This window comes from Oryzias latipes, chromosome 17, assembly GCF_002234675.1.
Source record: "Oryzias latipes chromosome 17, ASM223467v1".
NCBI lineage: Eukaryota > Metazoa > Chordata > Actinopteri > Beloniformes > Adrianichthyidae > Oryzias > Oryzias latipes.
In genome coordinates, this window is record NC_019875.2 from 16,850,346 (window position 1) to 16,867,739 (window position 17,394).

Sequence of the window (17,394 nt, forward strand, 5' to 3'; positions counted from 1 at the left end):
TAAATGCTTTAAATGAAGTTTTAAAAAAGCCAAACTTCAAGACTTTTAGGAATTTTCCCCGTCTGCTGCATTTCAGGGTCACCAAGCCACAAAGAAAGCAAAAAAAAAAACCTTTGAAGCAATTGTGTTAGAAGCCAAAGAAGAGTTACACAGACCTGTTCTATGCATTTGCCTTTTTCCTTTGGGATTTAAACCCACCACCCCTCCCCTCCTTCTCCGTCTAAATCTCATGTGGCCAAGATTTCTGAACTAGTTTTATCCACCAAAATTTTGGTTAAAAACATTTTTGAAGAAAAGCATGTGCAGGAGTCATCTTCCTTTCTTGTATGCTTATGGCTTCTTTTTAATATCAGTTAAACAACATCTACAAACACCGATATTTAAGGCACATGCAAATAAGTTAAAATAATGTTCTAGGTAAATCTGATCAAAGCAGTGCTGAAAGAGGTCTTTATAACTTGTCTAAAGTTAAAGAATTCCAGAATCCCAGATCGAACCTTGAGTTGGGATTTAATGTTCACACAATCAACAGGTTCAAAAAGTTTTTTTTTTGTTTTTTTTTCAGCTGTGATTGTCTGTCAGAAGTCAGAACTCTGTCTCCCCCTCTGGTTACCAGCGGAAACCATCTCCAGAGTTCTAACCACACTTCCTGGATGCTGCACATCTGACTCTTATTCACTCAATCAACCACAGCACTGCACAGAGATGAGCTCAATGTGATGGATTGTTTGTGCTACTCTGCTTTCATCACTGAGTGTTAAATTTGTCTCTCCTTTGATGAACTTCCTGCCTGCCTGACCCTGATTTAGCTTTGTGGACTTTTAGCTGAGCTCATTAACCTGCTGCATTTGGATCCAGCCGTCTGCCTGTTCTTGTGACATTGTCTTTGTCATTGGTGCTTGTCATTTACAATGCTCAGTGGTTCCTAACCCCTTGGCGGGGGACCGGTACAGGTCTGGTGGTCATTTGCTACAGAGCTGCAGACGGACAAAAAAAGCTGATAACTTTTTCTGTTTTATTCATTTTCTGATTCCGAAGGAAGTTTTGTTTTGTAAAAATAAAAGATTGTCTCCTTTCACATCCATCTATGACTTTTTTGGCTTGACATATGTCAAGTTGATCGCCTCTGTCACGTGCCCACTACCTTGTTGAAACGGTTGCTTCGACTGCTAGAATAAAAGATAACATAGTTAATAAAAACAAACGTGTTTGAAATGTTTCTTTGGGGAGAAAGGAGCCGGTGAAAAGAGTAAGAGTCTTTGACTTGAGAGAAGAATAAACATGCAATTAACTGACAAAACCAGGAATCTTCATCAAAATATTTATTTATTGCGACAGGTGTTCCCACGTATCAAGCCCACTTTATTATCAATAGAGTTCCAAAACATGATGGATTCACATATAATATTATATTTCAAAAATATCTGTTTGACTAAAGTCTAAGTTTAAACCGGATGCAAAAATTTTACAAAGAATGAAGATTAAATAAAATAAAGGTACTGATATTTAAAAACTTGTGAATGGTACATTTAAGAATTTTTCAATAGTAAAGCTAAATTGTGCAGGATCCTGATAAAAAAAAAACCTCAGCACAGAAAATACACATCTGTGTTAAAGAGAAACACAAATATCAGAATTTATTTAAAAACAAAATATGATTATTTTTTTTTGCCTTGACAGAAAATCTGGGCCTAAATGATTTTCTCAGGGTCATTAGAGCAATCTATAATAAATAAAAAACTGCAATATTGTGTTTATAGAGTTTTTACAAATCAGATTTCATTGAATCTTCATCATCTGTAAAATATCGACACAATTTTTTTAAACTAAATGTCACTTTTACTTGAAAAATAGTTTTTCTGAAAACCAAAAGTTTAAAAAAATCAAACGTCAACTGAGGCACCATACAAACTATTCTAAGAAAACACTGTCTGAGAGTAAACTGGTCCGTGGCCTAAAAAACCGTTGGGGTTCACTGATGCCCAATAATGACTGGTGAATGTCAGTGAAAATGGGGGTACAAACTTCATTTGAGTCTTGAATTCCTAAACCTATCATGGGGGCAGCATTCAGCCTTCTTAGCGTATGTGAGGCTAACTTCTCTAGAGTTGGATAAAAGACACTGGCTTGTGTTGCAAAGATGCCAGCTTCTCTAAAAAATATATAACAGGTTGACAGTAATAACATACTATGGATTGATAAAGTTATTTCTGCTAGGTTATTTTCAAGCTCGTTGATTTGAATTCCCCGTAAATTACGACCACTTCATCTTTATTTCTTCTTCTGTACATCCCCCCCCCCATTTGCTTATTCCTGTGAGCCGGCGATTCTAACCAGAATGAATAGAGTGCTGCCTTGATCAGCCGTGGAATACATACATGACTCACCGATAAGGAAGTGATGTCACCTGTTTAGCTGAGCCGCATGCTCGCTTTCTGCTTCTCACACTTTTCAGCAGTGAGAGGAACTCATTTACAGGAAACTTTCAATCTTCTTGTAAAGTCTAATGAGGAAGATCCCAGGCATGATGACAACAACATATGGGTCTGCAGATGTGAGCCTCCACAACACAATCTAAACAACTTTCAGCGCTTTAGCCAGTCATTTAGAGCTTTTACTTCAAAGTCCCATGTTTGATCACACTGCTAGAAAAAGGTGTCACTGCTTCAGCCCATCACACAATCAGATTCTTAAAAGGATCTAACAGAAAAAGTTCCATGCAACAATATGTTAGAACACAAAGATTTACCGTTAGTGTTTAAAGACATCGCAATGTCCAGATTCTGTGTATGATCTGGCCTACAGTGAGGCTTATAACCATTTCCTCAGCTGTTGTTTTTGTCAGATTTAATGTTTTCCACAAACTTTTAGGATTTATGTAGATATATTAATGTTAGACTTGTTATTCCTGTTATCTGGAGTCCCTCAAGGCTCTTTCATAGGCCTCTTCTGTTTGCATTGAAACTGATGAACATCACGACGATAAAGTGTCCAGTTCTGTTATCAGTTCCACCCCCTGGGTCAGCGGTCTGCAACCTTCAACACTTAAAGAGCCATTTTGGTTAAATTCTTACCAACCACAACCGAGCAGGAGCCAGAAAGTCTTACTTCACCCTTTAGAAAAACGAGACACTGATTTGTATTTATGCTATTGTTACTATTGTGCTAAAAAAAATGAATGCACTGTTGTTTGGGGCAATAAGAAAACAAAGAAAATAGCATTTTTTTTCTCCAAAATATGAAACCGTTTATAACTTTTGACAGAGGTCCACATGACTTCCTTTCAAAATAAGACATCCTGCGTGACATAGGATAATCTCAATGCATTTTATGAGACCCTTTGTGGTGCATCTCAGCTAGGAATTTGTAAATCTAACTGTCCACAATTAAATCAGATTAGTTTGAGATTAGGTTAGAGCTAATTCACCGTACTTTTTGACCCATAAGACTAACTTAAAATCCCTGAATTTGATCAAAAATAGCCTCAGCCTCAGGTTGCAGACCCCTGCCCTAGGTAAGGGGTGACCTGCATGTGTTTCCAACCAACCGGCAATTGAAGGTCCTTAATGGCTGAGCACACCTGATCCAGGCAATCAGCAGCAGATAAGGCAGGGTTTTTGGTAAACCGGCAGGAGCCTGGCCCTTGAGGCCTGGATTTGGACACCCCTGCAGATGATAGTCGTGTAAACAATCCTTCTCAATTAAAATATACCCAGGCCATTACAGGACTTCTGGTTTGTCTATATTCATTAACAATTAAGAAGAAAAAAAGTAAAATCTCAACTGAAAGCAAAAAGGATGTGAAAAATGTCAAAGATGTCATTTTCAATTACATATTGACTTTTCACACCTCATACATACAAGCCCTGCATTAGTAATTCTGTAAAAATCAAACTGCAAAAGGAAACTTAAAAAGAAATAAACATTACTGTTAAACTCCTAAAAAATGAGTTATTTCACTCCGCAGCTGCCTTCACCCTATCTACATAAATCCTAAAATCTTTCCCAGGGTTGATAATCCTCACCTGAATCCAGAATCCTTGAGGAGCAGTATGATCCAATAGGAACACAATGTCTTCAAATGCAACTTTTCCATTAGAGTTTAAGCATTTAGTCGTAAGTATTCTCTCATCCACCTGTTCTGGAACCTGCTTCAGGCATTTCCTGATGCAACAGCCTCTTTCTTTTTTTAAACAGAGGGACTGGAAAAACTGAGCTAAATAAATGTAAATAAATTTCATGTTATTTACAACACCTGAAATTTTGGTTATGGTTATTGAACAAGGCTTTTGGTAACAGCTGTTGAAAAACAAGAACCAACACATTTACCATTAGCTTTTTTTTTCTTTTTTAGCTTGTTCAAAACGTTGCAGAATGTTCAAAAAAGAAGCGTGCATGTCCTCTGGGTTAATCTCCTTAATCATTATCAGACGATTGCATCATTTATTATCCAGTCTTAGAGCAACTTTGTAAACATCTGCATGGTCCAATTAGTATGTTTTATACATATTTAGGTCAGAGTTTTCAAGTGGAACCACTTGGTCTTCGAATGTTCTTTTTAAGCTCCTGAAAATCAGCTGCACTTAGTAGGCTCTTTTGCAGAGTAGGAGACTTGGACTAGAGGCAAAGGCTGAGAATGGGACTTAACATTGGCACTTGATTCCCACTTAAATTGTGAAAAAGTTGAGGATTTCAAACTTAAGATCCCAAACCTGAAGCTTAGGTTAGGGGTTAGGGGGATCAGGATTAAAGTAGAGTGTTATCATCAGAGTTTATTCAGCTGCTTTGAACTCAGATTGTGAATAATATCTGGAAAAACTCGAAATTATTTCCTCTTTCTCAAACAGATTTGCCCCAATAATTGACATTTTTAAAAAGTCTAAATATGTGTCTTTAACCCTTGTGCTATCCTGTGACCCCACCCTTACATTGACGTGTTATTCCTACCATGACAAAGGTGGATAAAGGTGGAGAGGATTTTATGGACACCAGTAAAGATCACAAATCTTTGAAGAAAAAAGGTTCAGAGCACTGTCTAGTGGGTCTAGATGACCCCTCTACCAATGTTAGAGTGCCTAGGATAGCACAAGGGTTACAAAACTCAACACTTTTTAAAATAAGTTTTCCAGAACTCACTGCTCCCTCTCGGTGGCGACACCTCACAGGACTTCCAGCAGGAAGCTTTACCCTTCTCTGGTTCCCAATGACGGCTATAGCAGACAATGCCTCTCCACTCTCTGGGTGTCAAGGAGGACCTGGCGCTGCCTGCTATCGCCGTGATTGGGAACCAGTGAGATGGAGCAGTGAATTCTGGAAAACTTAAAAAAAAAAAGTTAAGTGTTTTAGACTTTTTTTAAATCTTAATTATTAGGGCATATTTGTTTAAAAAGTGGAAAAAATGTCAAGTTTTTACTAGATGTTATTCACAATCTGAGTTCAAAGTGGTTGATTAAAAAACGGATGACCCAGCTTTCTGGAAGGATATAAACACATCATCTATGCACAAATATGAGGTTGTGAAATCAGTGTCACATCTCCTGGTGCATTTGTAACTTTGTATGTCTATATGGTGATACACATGTGTATCTGACGGTAGGTAGGTACTAGTTAAATATTTGTATATGTAGGAGCTGCTTTGTATTCGTAGTTAGTTTTAAGCTGCTGGAATGTCAAGTTGCATTAATTGTAGTGTGTATTTGTAAGTTTTTAATATTTAAGTACAGTACATGTAAAAACAGAATTGAAAGTATACACAGTTATGCATAAAACATACATGCAAAGACATCAAACTTGACTGGACTTAAGGAAAAAAAGGACCTGTGAACATCTCTGACATGACACTTCAACTTCAGACCTTGTGATCTTTGTTTATGTCCATAATTTGCTCCAAGACATCACCGTCAACTCTAATAAAAAACGTTGCTGTGATTTTCTCAACTTGTTATACTGTATGGGACACTTGTGGCAATAGACTTAAAATTTAATTTGGACTAGAGACATAGTTCCTCGAGATTTGTCTTTCATGAATCTTTTTTTCATTGAAATACGAGAAGTGTAACATTCACTGCTCATCTCTTTGATGAGATCTCTGCAAGTGTTTTTGCCAGCCCACTTAAATTATAACATGTGTCAGTGGGATTGGTTGCATTTTTAACGAGGCTACAAATTTGCCCAAACATGTCAGTTGCCAAGTGGGACCCCCCTCGAGTCACCAAACCATACAAGGACTTTCTATGTGTGAAACTAATTAAGCTCGAGAGACAAAACAGGCTTCATTCAGCTCATCAGGTTAGAGCTAATTTGTACCATTTTGTGCTTTTGCCACACAAGGAGGCAACCCGCTGCAGGACTCGTTAGTCCAGCACAGCCATCTGCCAAAGTGCAGAATGAACTTTAAAAAAAAGCACCTCAGCTGGACATCGGACTCAACTTCCAGCATGGTTGAGCATTTCTTCCGTGCCAGCATTAAATAAGGTCAGCACTTGTGCTGGTTGTTAACATTCCATATTATCATGGGCAGGAGCAGTTGGTGATTAGCAGAGGAGAGATTGATTTGTAATCTAATATTTATTGCATCTCTGGAATGTATGGTAATTACGCTATGATTTCCATCTTTGTTTGAGTGTACTCACTTCTGTTTTGGCATTGAGGTTGTGATTGTAAAACTTTAGAAAAAAGTAAAAATGAAAAAATAAAAACCTTACAAGATCTACAGCATCATCAGAACCAGAAACTGTGGGCTTTTAATGTTGATGATCCTAAATTAGCACATTGCTTTCTGCACTAACACTGAACGTTGGCACCATATAAAGCCTTCGTCACATGCCCCTGTACAGGGGGTTGACATGAGCAGGTGTTGTGGGATTTTGGGTTGTCCAGGCCGTGAAGGATTGTAGACAAAGCAGCCGAATCTCAAGGGGACAGCAGGTGTGTCTTGCAGTTCCCTTGAGGTTCGTGCGGACAGCTAAAGAGACGTGATGAAAAGGGATTGTACCATTGTCGTGTGTGTGGTAAGCGTATCAAAAATTATCTGTCCAGCTAATGTAAGTTACACACACTTTTGACGAACAGGTGGTGCTGTCATATGGTGTCCCGTCGCCACACTCCAGTCGTTGGTATGTGCTTCTTATTGACCGTGCATGGGATATGCAGGTGATAGGTCCCGCTAGGACGCCCACAGAGTGCCAACAAACTAAACTCCGATTGTCAATTTTCCTAACAGTCACAAGGAGCATGCAATGTATTAATGCATGCAATGTACGTGCCTGGATCTCACCTACTTACCTTTGCGTGTTGCTATAGTTTCGCTACGACCAATTACTCGCATCATTCTTGTAGAAAAAAAAGTACATGAACATTTTCACACAAGGCCAGGGGCTCTCCATGCGGTCTTATACTTTCGTGCAGGTCACCTGTATGACCCCTACAAGTTTGCCCATTTTTTGCCTGTAGACAGCCCATATCCAGCCGTGAGGGCAGTGGTGACTGAGGCATAAAACATCAGGTCCATATTAAAAGAAGCATCAGGGTTGGATAGAATGCTCTTGTAATTTTACCATTTCCATCATTTCTGTTTCTTATTTCTCCATTCCTATCTGCACACATTTATTCCAGTAGGACCGAATTCATATATCTCATTTTTTATTTACGCCTCACTCAATAATTGAGCAGTTAACACGTTGTGGATACTAAGAAACAGACAGAAACACGTGACGAGTCAAAACTGGTGTCATTAAATGGAATGTCTAATATGGCAGATGATGAAAAAAGCAGAAGCCTCTTCGTTATCGTTTTGATCTGTCGTGCTGCAGCCCCTCTGGAGAGATCAAGCCCTCCACAAAGTCCTGCCTGCCCGCCGAGCCACCAAATGATGGTTTTCATCATCAACTTGTGACATTTTAGGCTCATTGTTGTGAATATAAGAGCAGAAAAAGGATTGTTGTAAATTCCGCTCATTTTAAGGAAATGGAGTCTCTTATCTCTGTTTGTATTCTGGTTTTCGTTTGAAGTTGCCTCTGTGATACTCTGACATGGCATTTGCTTTGTTTTTTCTTACCAGACTTTAGTGTGCTTCCACCCACACACTGAGCAGACTACATGCACATCAACAGATGTTTTCAGACAGGAAGTAACAAGTCTCCTTCTTCCCCTCCCCGCTTCAGCACTTTGCAGTTTCAACTTCATCATTTCCTCTTTTGCCAGGCACCATTCCAGGCAAGCTCAAAGTATTTACATTTTATCACCAGTCACAGACGTGCAGGCTTCTGTTTGCCAGTTCTGCTTAAGAAAAACTAAATGTTAGTTCATTTCTGCATTGTTACCTCATGATATAAAGCAAACTATTATACCTCAGCCACTCACATCAAATTAGCACAACTGCTATTTGTTGATAAGATAAATTGCAATAGTTTCAGACACTTAAGTCTCAGAGATTATCCTTGAGCTTAATAGTTTTTCAGGGTACTTTTCCTCTGAGAAAAACAATGAATTGAAAAAAGCAATAAAGTTGTTTTTTTGTTTGTTTCCAAATCACTTCTTGAGCTGGTCTTTTTCTGGTGAAATTGTTTCGTTATTAATTTTGTCAATCTGAACATAACTTTTAAAAATAAGTAAATAATAAATAGGGCTTTTGTTCTGTGCTTAGCTGAGCCTTTTTGTGTTTATTTTTATTTTATCATGATTTTCAATGCAGCCAAAGGCAAACACATAAGACCATAAAGAAGAAAGCCTTGACCACTGCTCCATTTGTTTGTGGAAAACTTTAAACCTTGTGTGATATAATGTGTAAATTAAATATTTTAGCTGATTTGATTGCGTAAAAAAACAAGGGTGGGTGTTATTGTATATAGAAGGGGTGGGTCAGCTACAGCCCGGGGGACACATGCAGCCCATTAGACTATTGAATCTGACCCGTCAAACTTTTTCATTCATTCATTCAACTTTTTAACCGTTAGTACCCTTTTGGTGTTCACGGGGCTGCTGGAGCCTATCCTGGCCACTTGGGTAAAGGCTGGAGACACACTGGATAGGTCACCAGTCTGTCGCAGGGCCCGTCAAACTTTCATCAATTATATTGATCATCCTTTTTAAAGTTTTATTTTTTTCGGAATTCTGGTGACTCCCCAAGGATCGCACACACTCCTGGGGAACCTTTTTTATGTTCAATGTATTCATGTTCATGTGGTGATTTTTCGGTTTTTCTGTCTTGAAGACTTTTTGGTGGATCAGCTGGAGACGATTCAAAGTCCTCATTTTAGAAATCTGTCCTTTGTTGACAGAAAAGCTTTAAATTATTTTGATATTCTTTAAAATTTTGTTTTTTCAGGAAAATTTGAACAGAGCCATTAAATTGTTGTCAATAAAAAATGTTATTGGGGCATGCAGTCAACATTTTGATCACATCTGATGACCACAGACAGTATTTAGCTCGGTAGTGTGACTTCAGCCACTGGCTTTGACTGGTTTGAGATCAGTTTTTAAATTGCCTTTGCTTTTTTTGGTTGTTTTCAATCAAGTCTTAAGGGAGGAAGGGAAAGTGTTGCCCTTAGTGAGTGAGTGACTCAAACATTTCAGGATGTTCTACAGATGTATGTGCAATACTTTTGTGAATGCCCAGATTTCTATCTATTCATGCTCTCTGTCTTTTAAAGCCCCATGAGAAAGAATTGACTGAGCAACATTTCATTGTTGCTGAATGGCCTGCTGTGCTTTTGCTTTACTTTGTAAAACTTTAAAGTTCTATCCATTCATGCATAAATGAGTGTATTCTCTGAACTGTACCACACCGTCATCAGAACAGCAATCTGCTCTTTCATCATACGATACTGTATTTTGTTTTGTGTTCAAAACTTCTTGGTAAGTAAGAATTGATGACAAATCCAGTGTGATAAAACTGCTTTCTAGATAACAATTTAGTCCATTTTTCCAACAAAGCTAAAAAAAAAAAGATGATTTAATATTAGAATTGTTTCTATATAAGTGGCACCGTCAATGAATGGTCTATTTTTGGGTTTATGTCATATATAAGGCACACCGAACTACAAAATTACTTACACGCCATAGCATGTTAAAGAGATCACTTTTAATGAAAAGTCTATGTAAATGTACAATTTGAGAAAAAAAAAACCTTAGACAAGTCTGTCAGTCAGCGAGACTTTATTAACTGTGTTTTAAGTCATTTTAGAATGTGTAAGTGACAAGTTTCACATTGGTCGCACTAGCGTTTACACAAAACCTGTAAGTCCTAACCTTGTTTGTACACGTAAAAAAAACAAAACTAATTTAAAACAAATGTGACTATGTTAACTTCTATGTTAACAGTTTGATACCAATACACATTAGCAACATTAGCGCATTAACAATAACACCCAACCTTGTTAGCAACACAAAAAAAATAATAAAAAAACAAAATGGCATTTTGACAGAGCACCATGTACCTCTAAAAATCACTTTGACATTATTAAGCACAACCAGAATTAATCCATTTACGGCGCTCCGGATCATAAATCGCACAGTTGTTTATGTCATAAGTGCATCTTCTAGTGCTGAAATTGAAAATGCGATATTTTATTTGCTGGTTCCATATACAATACAGACAAAGTTTGAAACCCACAAAAACAAAATGGTAAAAATATGACAGCTGTATATTCGAGGACTTTTAGGATTTTTTGTCACAAGCTTTTCTAATTCTAGTTTTTGAAGAGCAAAAGCTGAGAGCTTGAACTGCAGATTAATATCTATACTCCCACCTGCCATGAAGGTTTTACAGACTTCATTTCAGACCTGTTGCTTAGGGAAATACATTGTTTAAAAAAGAAAAAAACTTTTGTTCTGGTTCCGCTGGGTGTCAGCTTCCCTCTCTGACAAAGCCATGAGTGTATTTTGTGTTTCCCTCTACTGTGTCATTATAACCCGCAGCTCGGGGAAATGCAAACACGCAAGCCCACTCTAAGCATTTCCTCATCTCTGTCCATGTGGTTTGTCACCGATTGATAGTCAAAGGGTAATCGATGGAGAATGGACACTGAGTGATACCAGGGGAAAATGTATCAGCCCTCATATCATTCATCCACCCACGAGTTCACAGTGAGAAAGACGCAGAATCCCCATGAAATTAAAAAAAAAAAGAATTCACAAGCCCAAGGCACGAATGACTCACAGCACGTTTATGTTTGCATCTAAGTCAGCATTGAGCACTGGAGGGATTTTTTTTTTTGGTTTTGTTTCGTTGACAGCGCAGTGAGCAGTAACACGCTCACAGGAAGTACAGCAGGTATGGGAAACCAAATCCGCGCTGGGTTTCTAAAAAAAATGTGGTTGTTCTTCACAAGATGGGTTAAACAGCTTTCAGGGTGCTATTTGTGGCCTACTGCTTTGCACACCAGACACACAGACAGAGCAGCATGGAGACACTTCTTTTTCTATTTCCTCAATTTACCTACATGGCCCCAAAGGAGGAAGCATATTTCAAAATGTTGGGTGCAGAAGACGCACAGGCAGCAAAGATGAAGGACGACAGTAGCAGGTCGGTGTGATTTTTAACCACTTTTAAACACTCATTTTATTTGTAAATATGTTCCTTTTTTTTTCTTTTTACTTTTGTGAGTTTTTTGGGGAGTTTCAGTAGGAGCAGCTGGGATCTTAATAACTGAAGTTAGGTGGCTAACAGAAGAACAACTTAAATCCACTGGAAAATTTAAACAAATTTTAGGAACTTTTGGCTGTTTTTTATTTTTGACACTGCTTTTAAAAAGCTCTTTACCACAGAAATGATGTGTAATTCACCTCTTGTCATGTCAGCTGCTTGTTTTTTTCTGAAGTGTAGACTATTAAAACTGCTGTTTTAGTCAACATGGTTAAGTGCAGGACAGACATTTTGTGGAAGTTGATGTGTTTTCTCTTTTTTGCTTACAGACAAAACGAGAAGGAGAGAAAGAGCCGCTTCAGCCTTTTTCTTACCAAGTCGGGCTCCCATGAAAACATCAGTCCCCAGAAAAAGACAAATACAACACTGAGCAAGTGAGACATGACCCATTAACTTCACATCCAGCCACTAGCACTTCAGACAAGTGGAATTCATTTCTAAGCTGCGTTTCCAGAACCCTTCACGGCTCATTAGTCACACACAGAAACATGGCATCTCTCTGAAAATGGCAAACATTCCTAGTCCCATTACAAGTTGAGATCTGACCACATCTTTTTATGCTTATCTATTTCAAATCTTTGCAGCATTTCACCAGAGACAGCCTTGCAATGGAGCGACTCATTTGAGGATCTGCTAAAGCATCCAGGTTTGATCATTTGAACTTTTTCAGTTAGTGTCCAGAACCACGTTTTTTTTTTTTTTCCATTTCTGAAAATGATTGCTTCGCATGATTAAATATCAGCATTATTAAATCAGTAATGGTAAGGTTTTTGTGGCTCCTTTTATTGTTAGTCAGAGCACAGAATAATGCAGAAACGGCAACTTCCTTCTAATCACACCAGTTGCATTTGTCATCACATTGTGTTGAAGTTTTGTGATTCTGTTTTTTTTCCTCTAACCCCCATTTCCCCATTTACAAAAAAAGATTGTTTTTATTTGTCTTGAATGACTTTTTCTGTTTTGTGTGCCAGATGGGGTGGAAGCCTTCACTCAGTTTCTCCGGACAGAGTTCAGTGAAGAAAACATTGAGTTCTGGTTGGTCTGCGAGGAATACAAATCCATCGACTCTAAATCAAAGCTGCTGTCCAAAGCCAAATATATTTATACGGTTTTTATCGAATCCGAGGCCCCCAAAGAGGTATGTCATAACATTTTTACTCCTCATAAATTGTATAAATTTTAGGCTTTTGATGCAGAGCTGCAAACGGTCAAGTAACATTTAGCACTGGCTGCGCTTTCCTGTCACCGAGTGCAGTTAGAGCTGAAATATGAATGTCATTGCCATAAAAATAACAGCGAGTCGATGCCAAGGCTCTCTCCAAAGTCACGAGCTTGCAGCACGCTGACCTTTTTGAACAATTGTTGGGGGCAGCGCCTCAGTGAGGTCGTGCATCTTGGCGCATGCTGCACTTCAAAGGAAGCCAAGTGTGTCTGTGCAAGACAGTTGCGGTTCAAAGGTTTCCATTCGCTGAGCGAGGATGATGCGACCACCATCTGATCAGAGCCGGCTCTGGACTGTATAAGAGCTCTGTGTCTGTGTGTGGTTTCGGAACATCCTTTGCAAAGCAGGGGAGTGTCTCCCACACACTTTCATAGGATGACTGCATATGTACATGTCAGAATGGGGGAGTTTATCTACTTGGGGCAAAGAAAGTAGACTCTTGAATTATGCACAGGAGGAGACAAATTCAGAAATTATTCTTATTCCTCCAGACCAGGTAGTTCAACTCTAAATTTACAATTTTTAGAGAAACCCGCCTAGAAGTTTAGAAAATCTTACAAGTGAAGACACTGTCTGCGGGTTTGATATGTCTTAAAAATAATTTTTTTCTGCTATTTCCCCTCCGATTGTCCATGTGTTCTTGAGTGTGAACTCCAATGTTTAACAGACCTCAACGGCAGGTGTCAACTATTTTTATTGGATACCACATCAATTAATAAAATGAAGAACAGCTTATGGCACCTAAAAGTCTCCTGTGGGTTTCATGCAACCATAGTCCCACAGACTGATTTTTATTGGACACAGAATACTAAAAACGTGTACCCCTTCATTTGGTTTGGTTTACCTTCACACACAGGCATCAAACGGTTCAAACAGCTGCTTGGTTGGAGGGCAGGCGGAGGGTTGGGTGTTGGCCAAATTATGTCAGACCAGGACGGGACAGAAGTGCAAAGAAAGAAGAAGAAAAAAACTTGATAGTCTTCTCACATCAGGAGCAATGTGAGGTTCAGTGTTTAGCCCAAGGACATTTTGCCACATGGGTGGGCAGGATGGGAACCAAGCCTTTGATCTTTGATCAGAGGTCGACCGCTCTCACACTATGTCACGGCCGCCCCATAACTTCGCCATGACTCTACTGCATTTATGATGAAGATTCATAAATTCAGATTCAAACATTCAGGTTCAGGTTCAAATTGGGAGCTTTTTCTTTCCTTTCTCGCAATGCTTTGGTTTGGTTTTGCTTTTCAAAAAGTCTGTAGATGCACACCTAAGAAAAACTCCATTATCTTCAAGTAAACCAAGACCCTCTCTGTCTGGCAGACCAGAGTTTGCCTGTTTGGTCCAGATCAGAGTTCAGCTGACCTTCTCCCCTTGACATACACAGCCAATCATCTGGAAATACTTAAACTCAGATGTGGCTCATGATACGTCGGTAGGGATGCGCTTAAGATTGTGGCCAATAATGGGGAAAAAAGTGGTCCTCCATGGCTATAAAGTTTTATGAAAGGCAAAAAATATCATGATGCACCTAACGGTTTCGATTATGATATTTAAAACTGAATAGCTATTTGACATATTTTGGCCGACATCCCAACCTCCGCCTGCCCTCCAACTGAGCAGCTGTTGGAACCGCTTGGTGCCTGTGTGTGGAGGTAAAGCAAACCAACCATTACATACTAAAGTCGGACGAATTGAAAAATGAGCTACATGATTCTGGGTAGAAGCTGTGGTACCAGGGTTTCCTCTTTGTAAGTGTTTGTATGTTGTTTTTGTTTGCCTCATTTTCCACACTATAAGGTGCACTAAACGCCTTCAGTTTAAAAAAAACAACAACCATGCGCCTTATGATCCGGACGGCCTTATATATGGAATGTTTTTGGTTGTGTTTACTGCTGTCAAAGCAAATTTGAGAGGTACAACATATTTGGTTGGGTATTATTGTGACGCTGACCCTAATATTTTTTTTACCTATTACCAACAAGGTTGGGAGTTAGCATAGTCACAGGAAAGTTGTTTTAGTGCCATCTGTCTGTGGCTTGTTACTTACCAGTTTTAAAATTACTGTGAGTGCAGTCAAGGAAGTCAATTCATTGAAGGTGCGCCTTATAATCTATTGTGTCCCATAGTGCTGAAAATACAGTATATTTAAAAATACAGACATTTTTTACGTTACATAAACAGTGTTAGGTAAAAATTATTGCTAAAAGCAAAAATATTAAATGTGTGTTACATATGATTGTTTTAAACATGTTTAGCTATGTGTGGCTCACCTTTGCATGCCTGTCTCATTGTGCTCCTGCACAAAAGTGTCACAAACCCAGAAAAAAGTCCAGCTTTAAATTGTCTTGTTCGTAAAAGCTGTTCTCCAAAATTTTATGAAATGATCTGATTGTGACCTTTTTGTTTTTTTTTTAATCTTTTTTTTTCCCTTTTTGCTTTCTTCTTCATCAGGTCAACATTGACTATAACACCAAGATGGCCATCAAGGCCAACATGTCACACCCAACAAGGAGCACTTTTGAAGCCGCTCAGATGAAAGTCTACAGCCTGATGAAAAAGGACTGCTACCCCAGGTTCCTGCACTGTGACATTTACCTGCGCCTCACCCGGAGGAAGGGTCCCGGAGCCACCATGTTCCGCAGAAGGTCACGCTCCTGCGTGTTCAACGAGAGGGGGGAACCAACCCAGCCCTCAGCCTGGTAGAGGGAATATTGCAAAGACATTGCTTGGAATGGATTCCCAATCATCTAGCAGATAATCTTTCATCTGCAGCACAGTTGTGTAAAAAAAAATTAATCCACAGGCTTTCTTCTGCAGAGTGCAATAGATATATATATATAAATATATTGGTTTTTTTTTGTTTTTGTTTTTTTATCAAAGCACCATAAGAACTACTCAATAAGGATTTCATTTAAAGGTACATTTTGGGAAATTTACTTTTTGTCAAAATTAAAAATAAAATACAAACTTTCCCATGAGGATGCTGGAGGTATTGATTTTGACAAACTATAATAAATGGGAACCCAGGAAAGTCCTACATGATAATCATATCTACATGCACTGCAGATTAGCAAATGAAGGAAAGAGCAACACTCAAATTTTCAAAGCTGTTTGGTGTATTTAGCACAAGGAAAATGGCAGCACATTCACTAATAACTGGGACACAGATCAACATATGAATAAAGTAAGACAGAATTGGTATAAACAGAAGAACCAGTGGAGCTGTTAAAAAGCTACAAGATGAAATCCGTTTTTCTAAAACTAAAGTTCTGTATCTTCTGTAGCTTATTTTCTTGGCTGTTATAGCTTTTTTTCTCTTGGTATAAAATAAAAAAAAAGTTTTCTTTTTTAGTAAATTTAAATACTTGTAGTTTTTTTCTCCATGATACATCAAAAGTAGCAATTTAGTAAATAGTATTTTTGATCAATCACCTCTCATAGACAGTAGTAATAAAAGAAAACATCAGTTGCATTTGCAGATGATCTGGTCATTTTCTGGTTGCACTCAGATCTTGCAGGGCTCAGATGACAGTTGCAAAGATGCAGACCGAGTCACAGACTTGCTGTTGACAGTATCTCGTCAGACAAGCAGGCAGCTTTCCTGATGTAAGCCGCAGCACACTCCAGCTCCTTTGTCCTCCAGTCCACCAGTCGCACCTCATGCAACATTAATACTGTTGATATGGCGCACATGCTAGTGTGACAGCCTCTCATTAAAATGTAAAGATTTTATCCCTTGCACTGTTCCACTCCCCCAACCATAACAACTGTACAGCAACTGTTTAAAAGAAGCGGAATGAAGGATGTGTTACTCTGCAGAAGCTTAAAATCTCACCAAGTTTTTTATCTGATCCTAATCTCTATTAATTTGATACATTTGATAGAAGGCAGTGACTTGCTTTTTTTGAGAAAGATATTGCTAAATATTGTGGTTTTAAACAAAATTCAATAGAAGATAAAAAAATATGGTAAAAGAAAAGTCATTCAATCTCACTAATCAGCTGTGTTTTTATGCCAAAACGATTTTAACAAAGAATTTGACAAAAACACTTTAGGATTTAGAGATTTTACAGTGAATGTTTGTGAATAATAACAATATTACACTTATTGACAACAGATGCTGTCTTTCAGTTTGCAATAACGATTAATTTATGTGTATTTTTAATCATACATGTTGGCACAACTGTTGTAAAATGTATATTTTATATGCTGAGCAAGTGAAATAAACACTTTTGTGTAACAGCAGTTGTAAAACAACTTTTAATGGCGTTCATTAGTTTCAATGATTGTATCCAAATATGATAAATGAGGCAATAGAGTGTGCATTTCACGCTAATGAAGAACTCTGCGATTGCACGTCGCTCCCCTTACATCACAATCCCTGAAAAATGAATAGGTCTTATCAAGTCCCCGCACTCTGATGGAAAATTATTCATTTCATAGTATGTTTGCAGAGACTACACAGCCTGCAAATAAGTATTCATAACTGTCACTCTCGGATCCCTGAATATGTATGCAGGAATTGTGA

General features: G+C 38.4%; 1 protein-coding gene across 1 annotated transcript; it reads left to right on the plus strand.

Moving 5' to 3' along the window:
- Positions 1-11,361: 11,361 nt before the first annotated feature.
- Positions 11,362-17,111, plus strand: LOC101157088 (regulator of G-protein signaling 21). Its single transcript, XM_004079087.4, has 5 exons — positions 11,362-11,524; positions 11,914-12,018; positions 12,229-12,290; positions 12,616-12,782; positions 15,318-17,111. Exons 1-5 carry the CDS (start codon positions 11,403-11,405, stop codon positions 15,567-15,569), a joined length of 708 nt encoding a protein of 235 aa, XP_004079135.2. The 5' UTR covers positions 11,362-11,402; the 3' UTR covers positions 15,570-17,111.
- The last annotated feature ends 283 nt before the right edge of the window (positions 17,112-17,394 follow it).

Coding starts and splice junctions, on each gene's coding strand:
- LOC101157088 (XM_004079087.4), top strand. CDS start 11,403: ATGGAGACACTTCTTTTTCTATTTCCTCAATTTACCTACATGGCCCCA. Junction 12,291..12,615: donor GGATCTGCTAAAGCATCCAG/GTTTGATCATTT, acceptor TTTGTGTGCCAG/ATGGGGTGGAAGCCTTCACT. Junction 12,783..15,317: donor AATCCGAGGCCCCCAAAGAG/GTATGTCATAAC, acceptor CTTCTTCATCAG/GTCAACATTGACTATAACAC.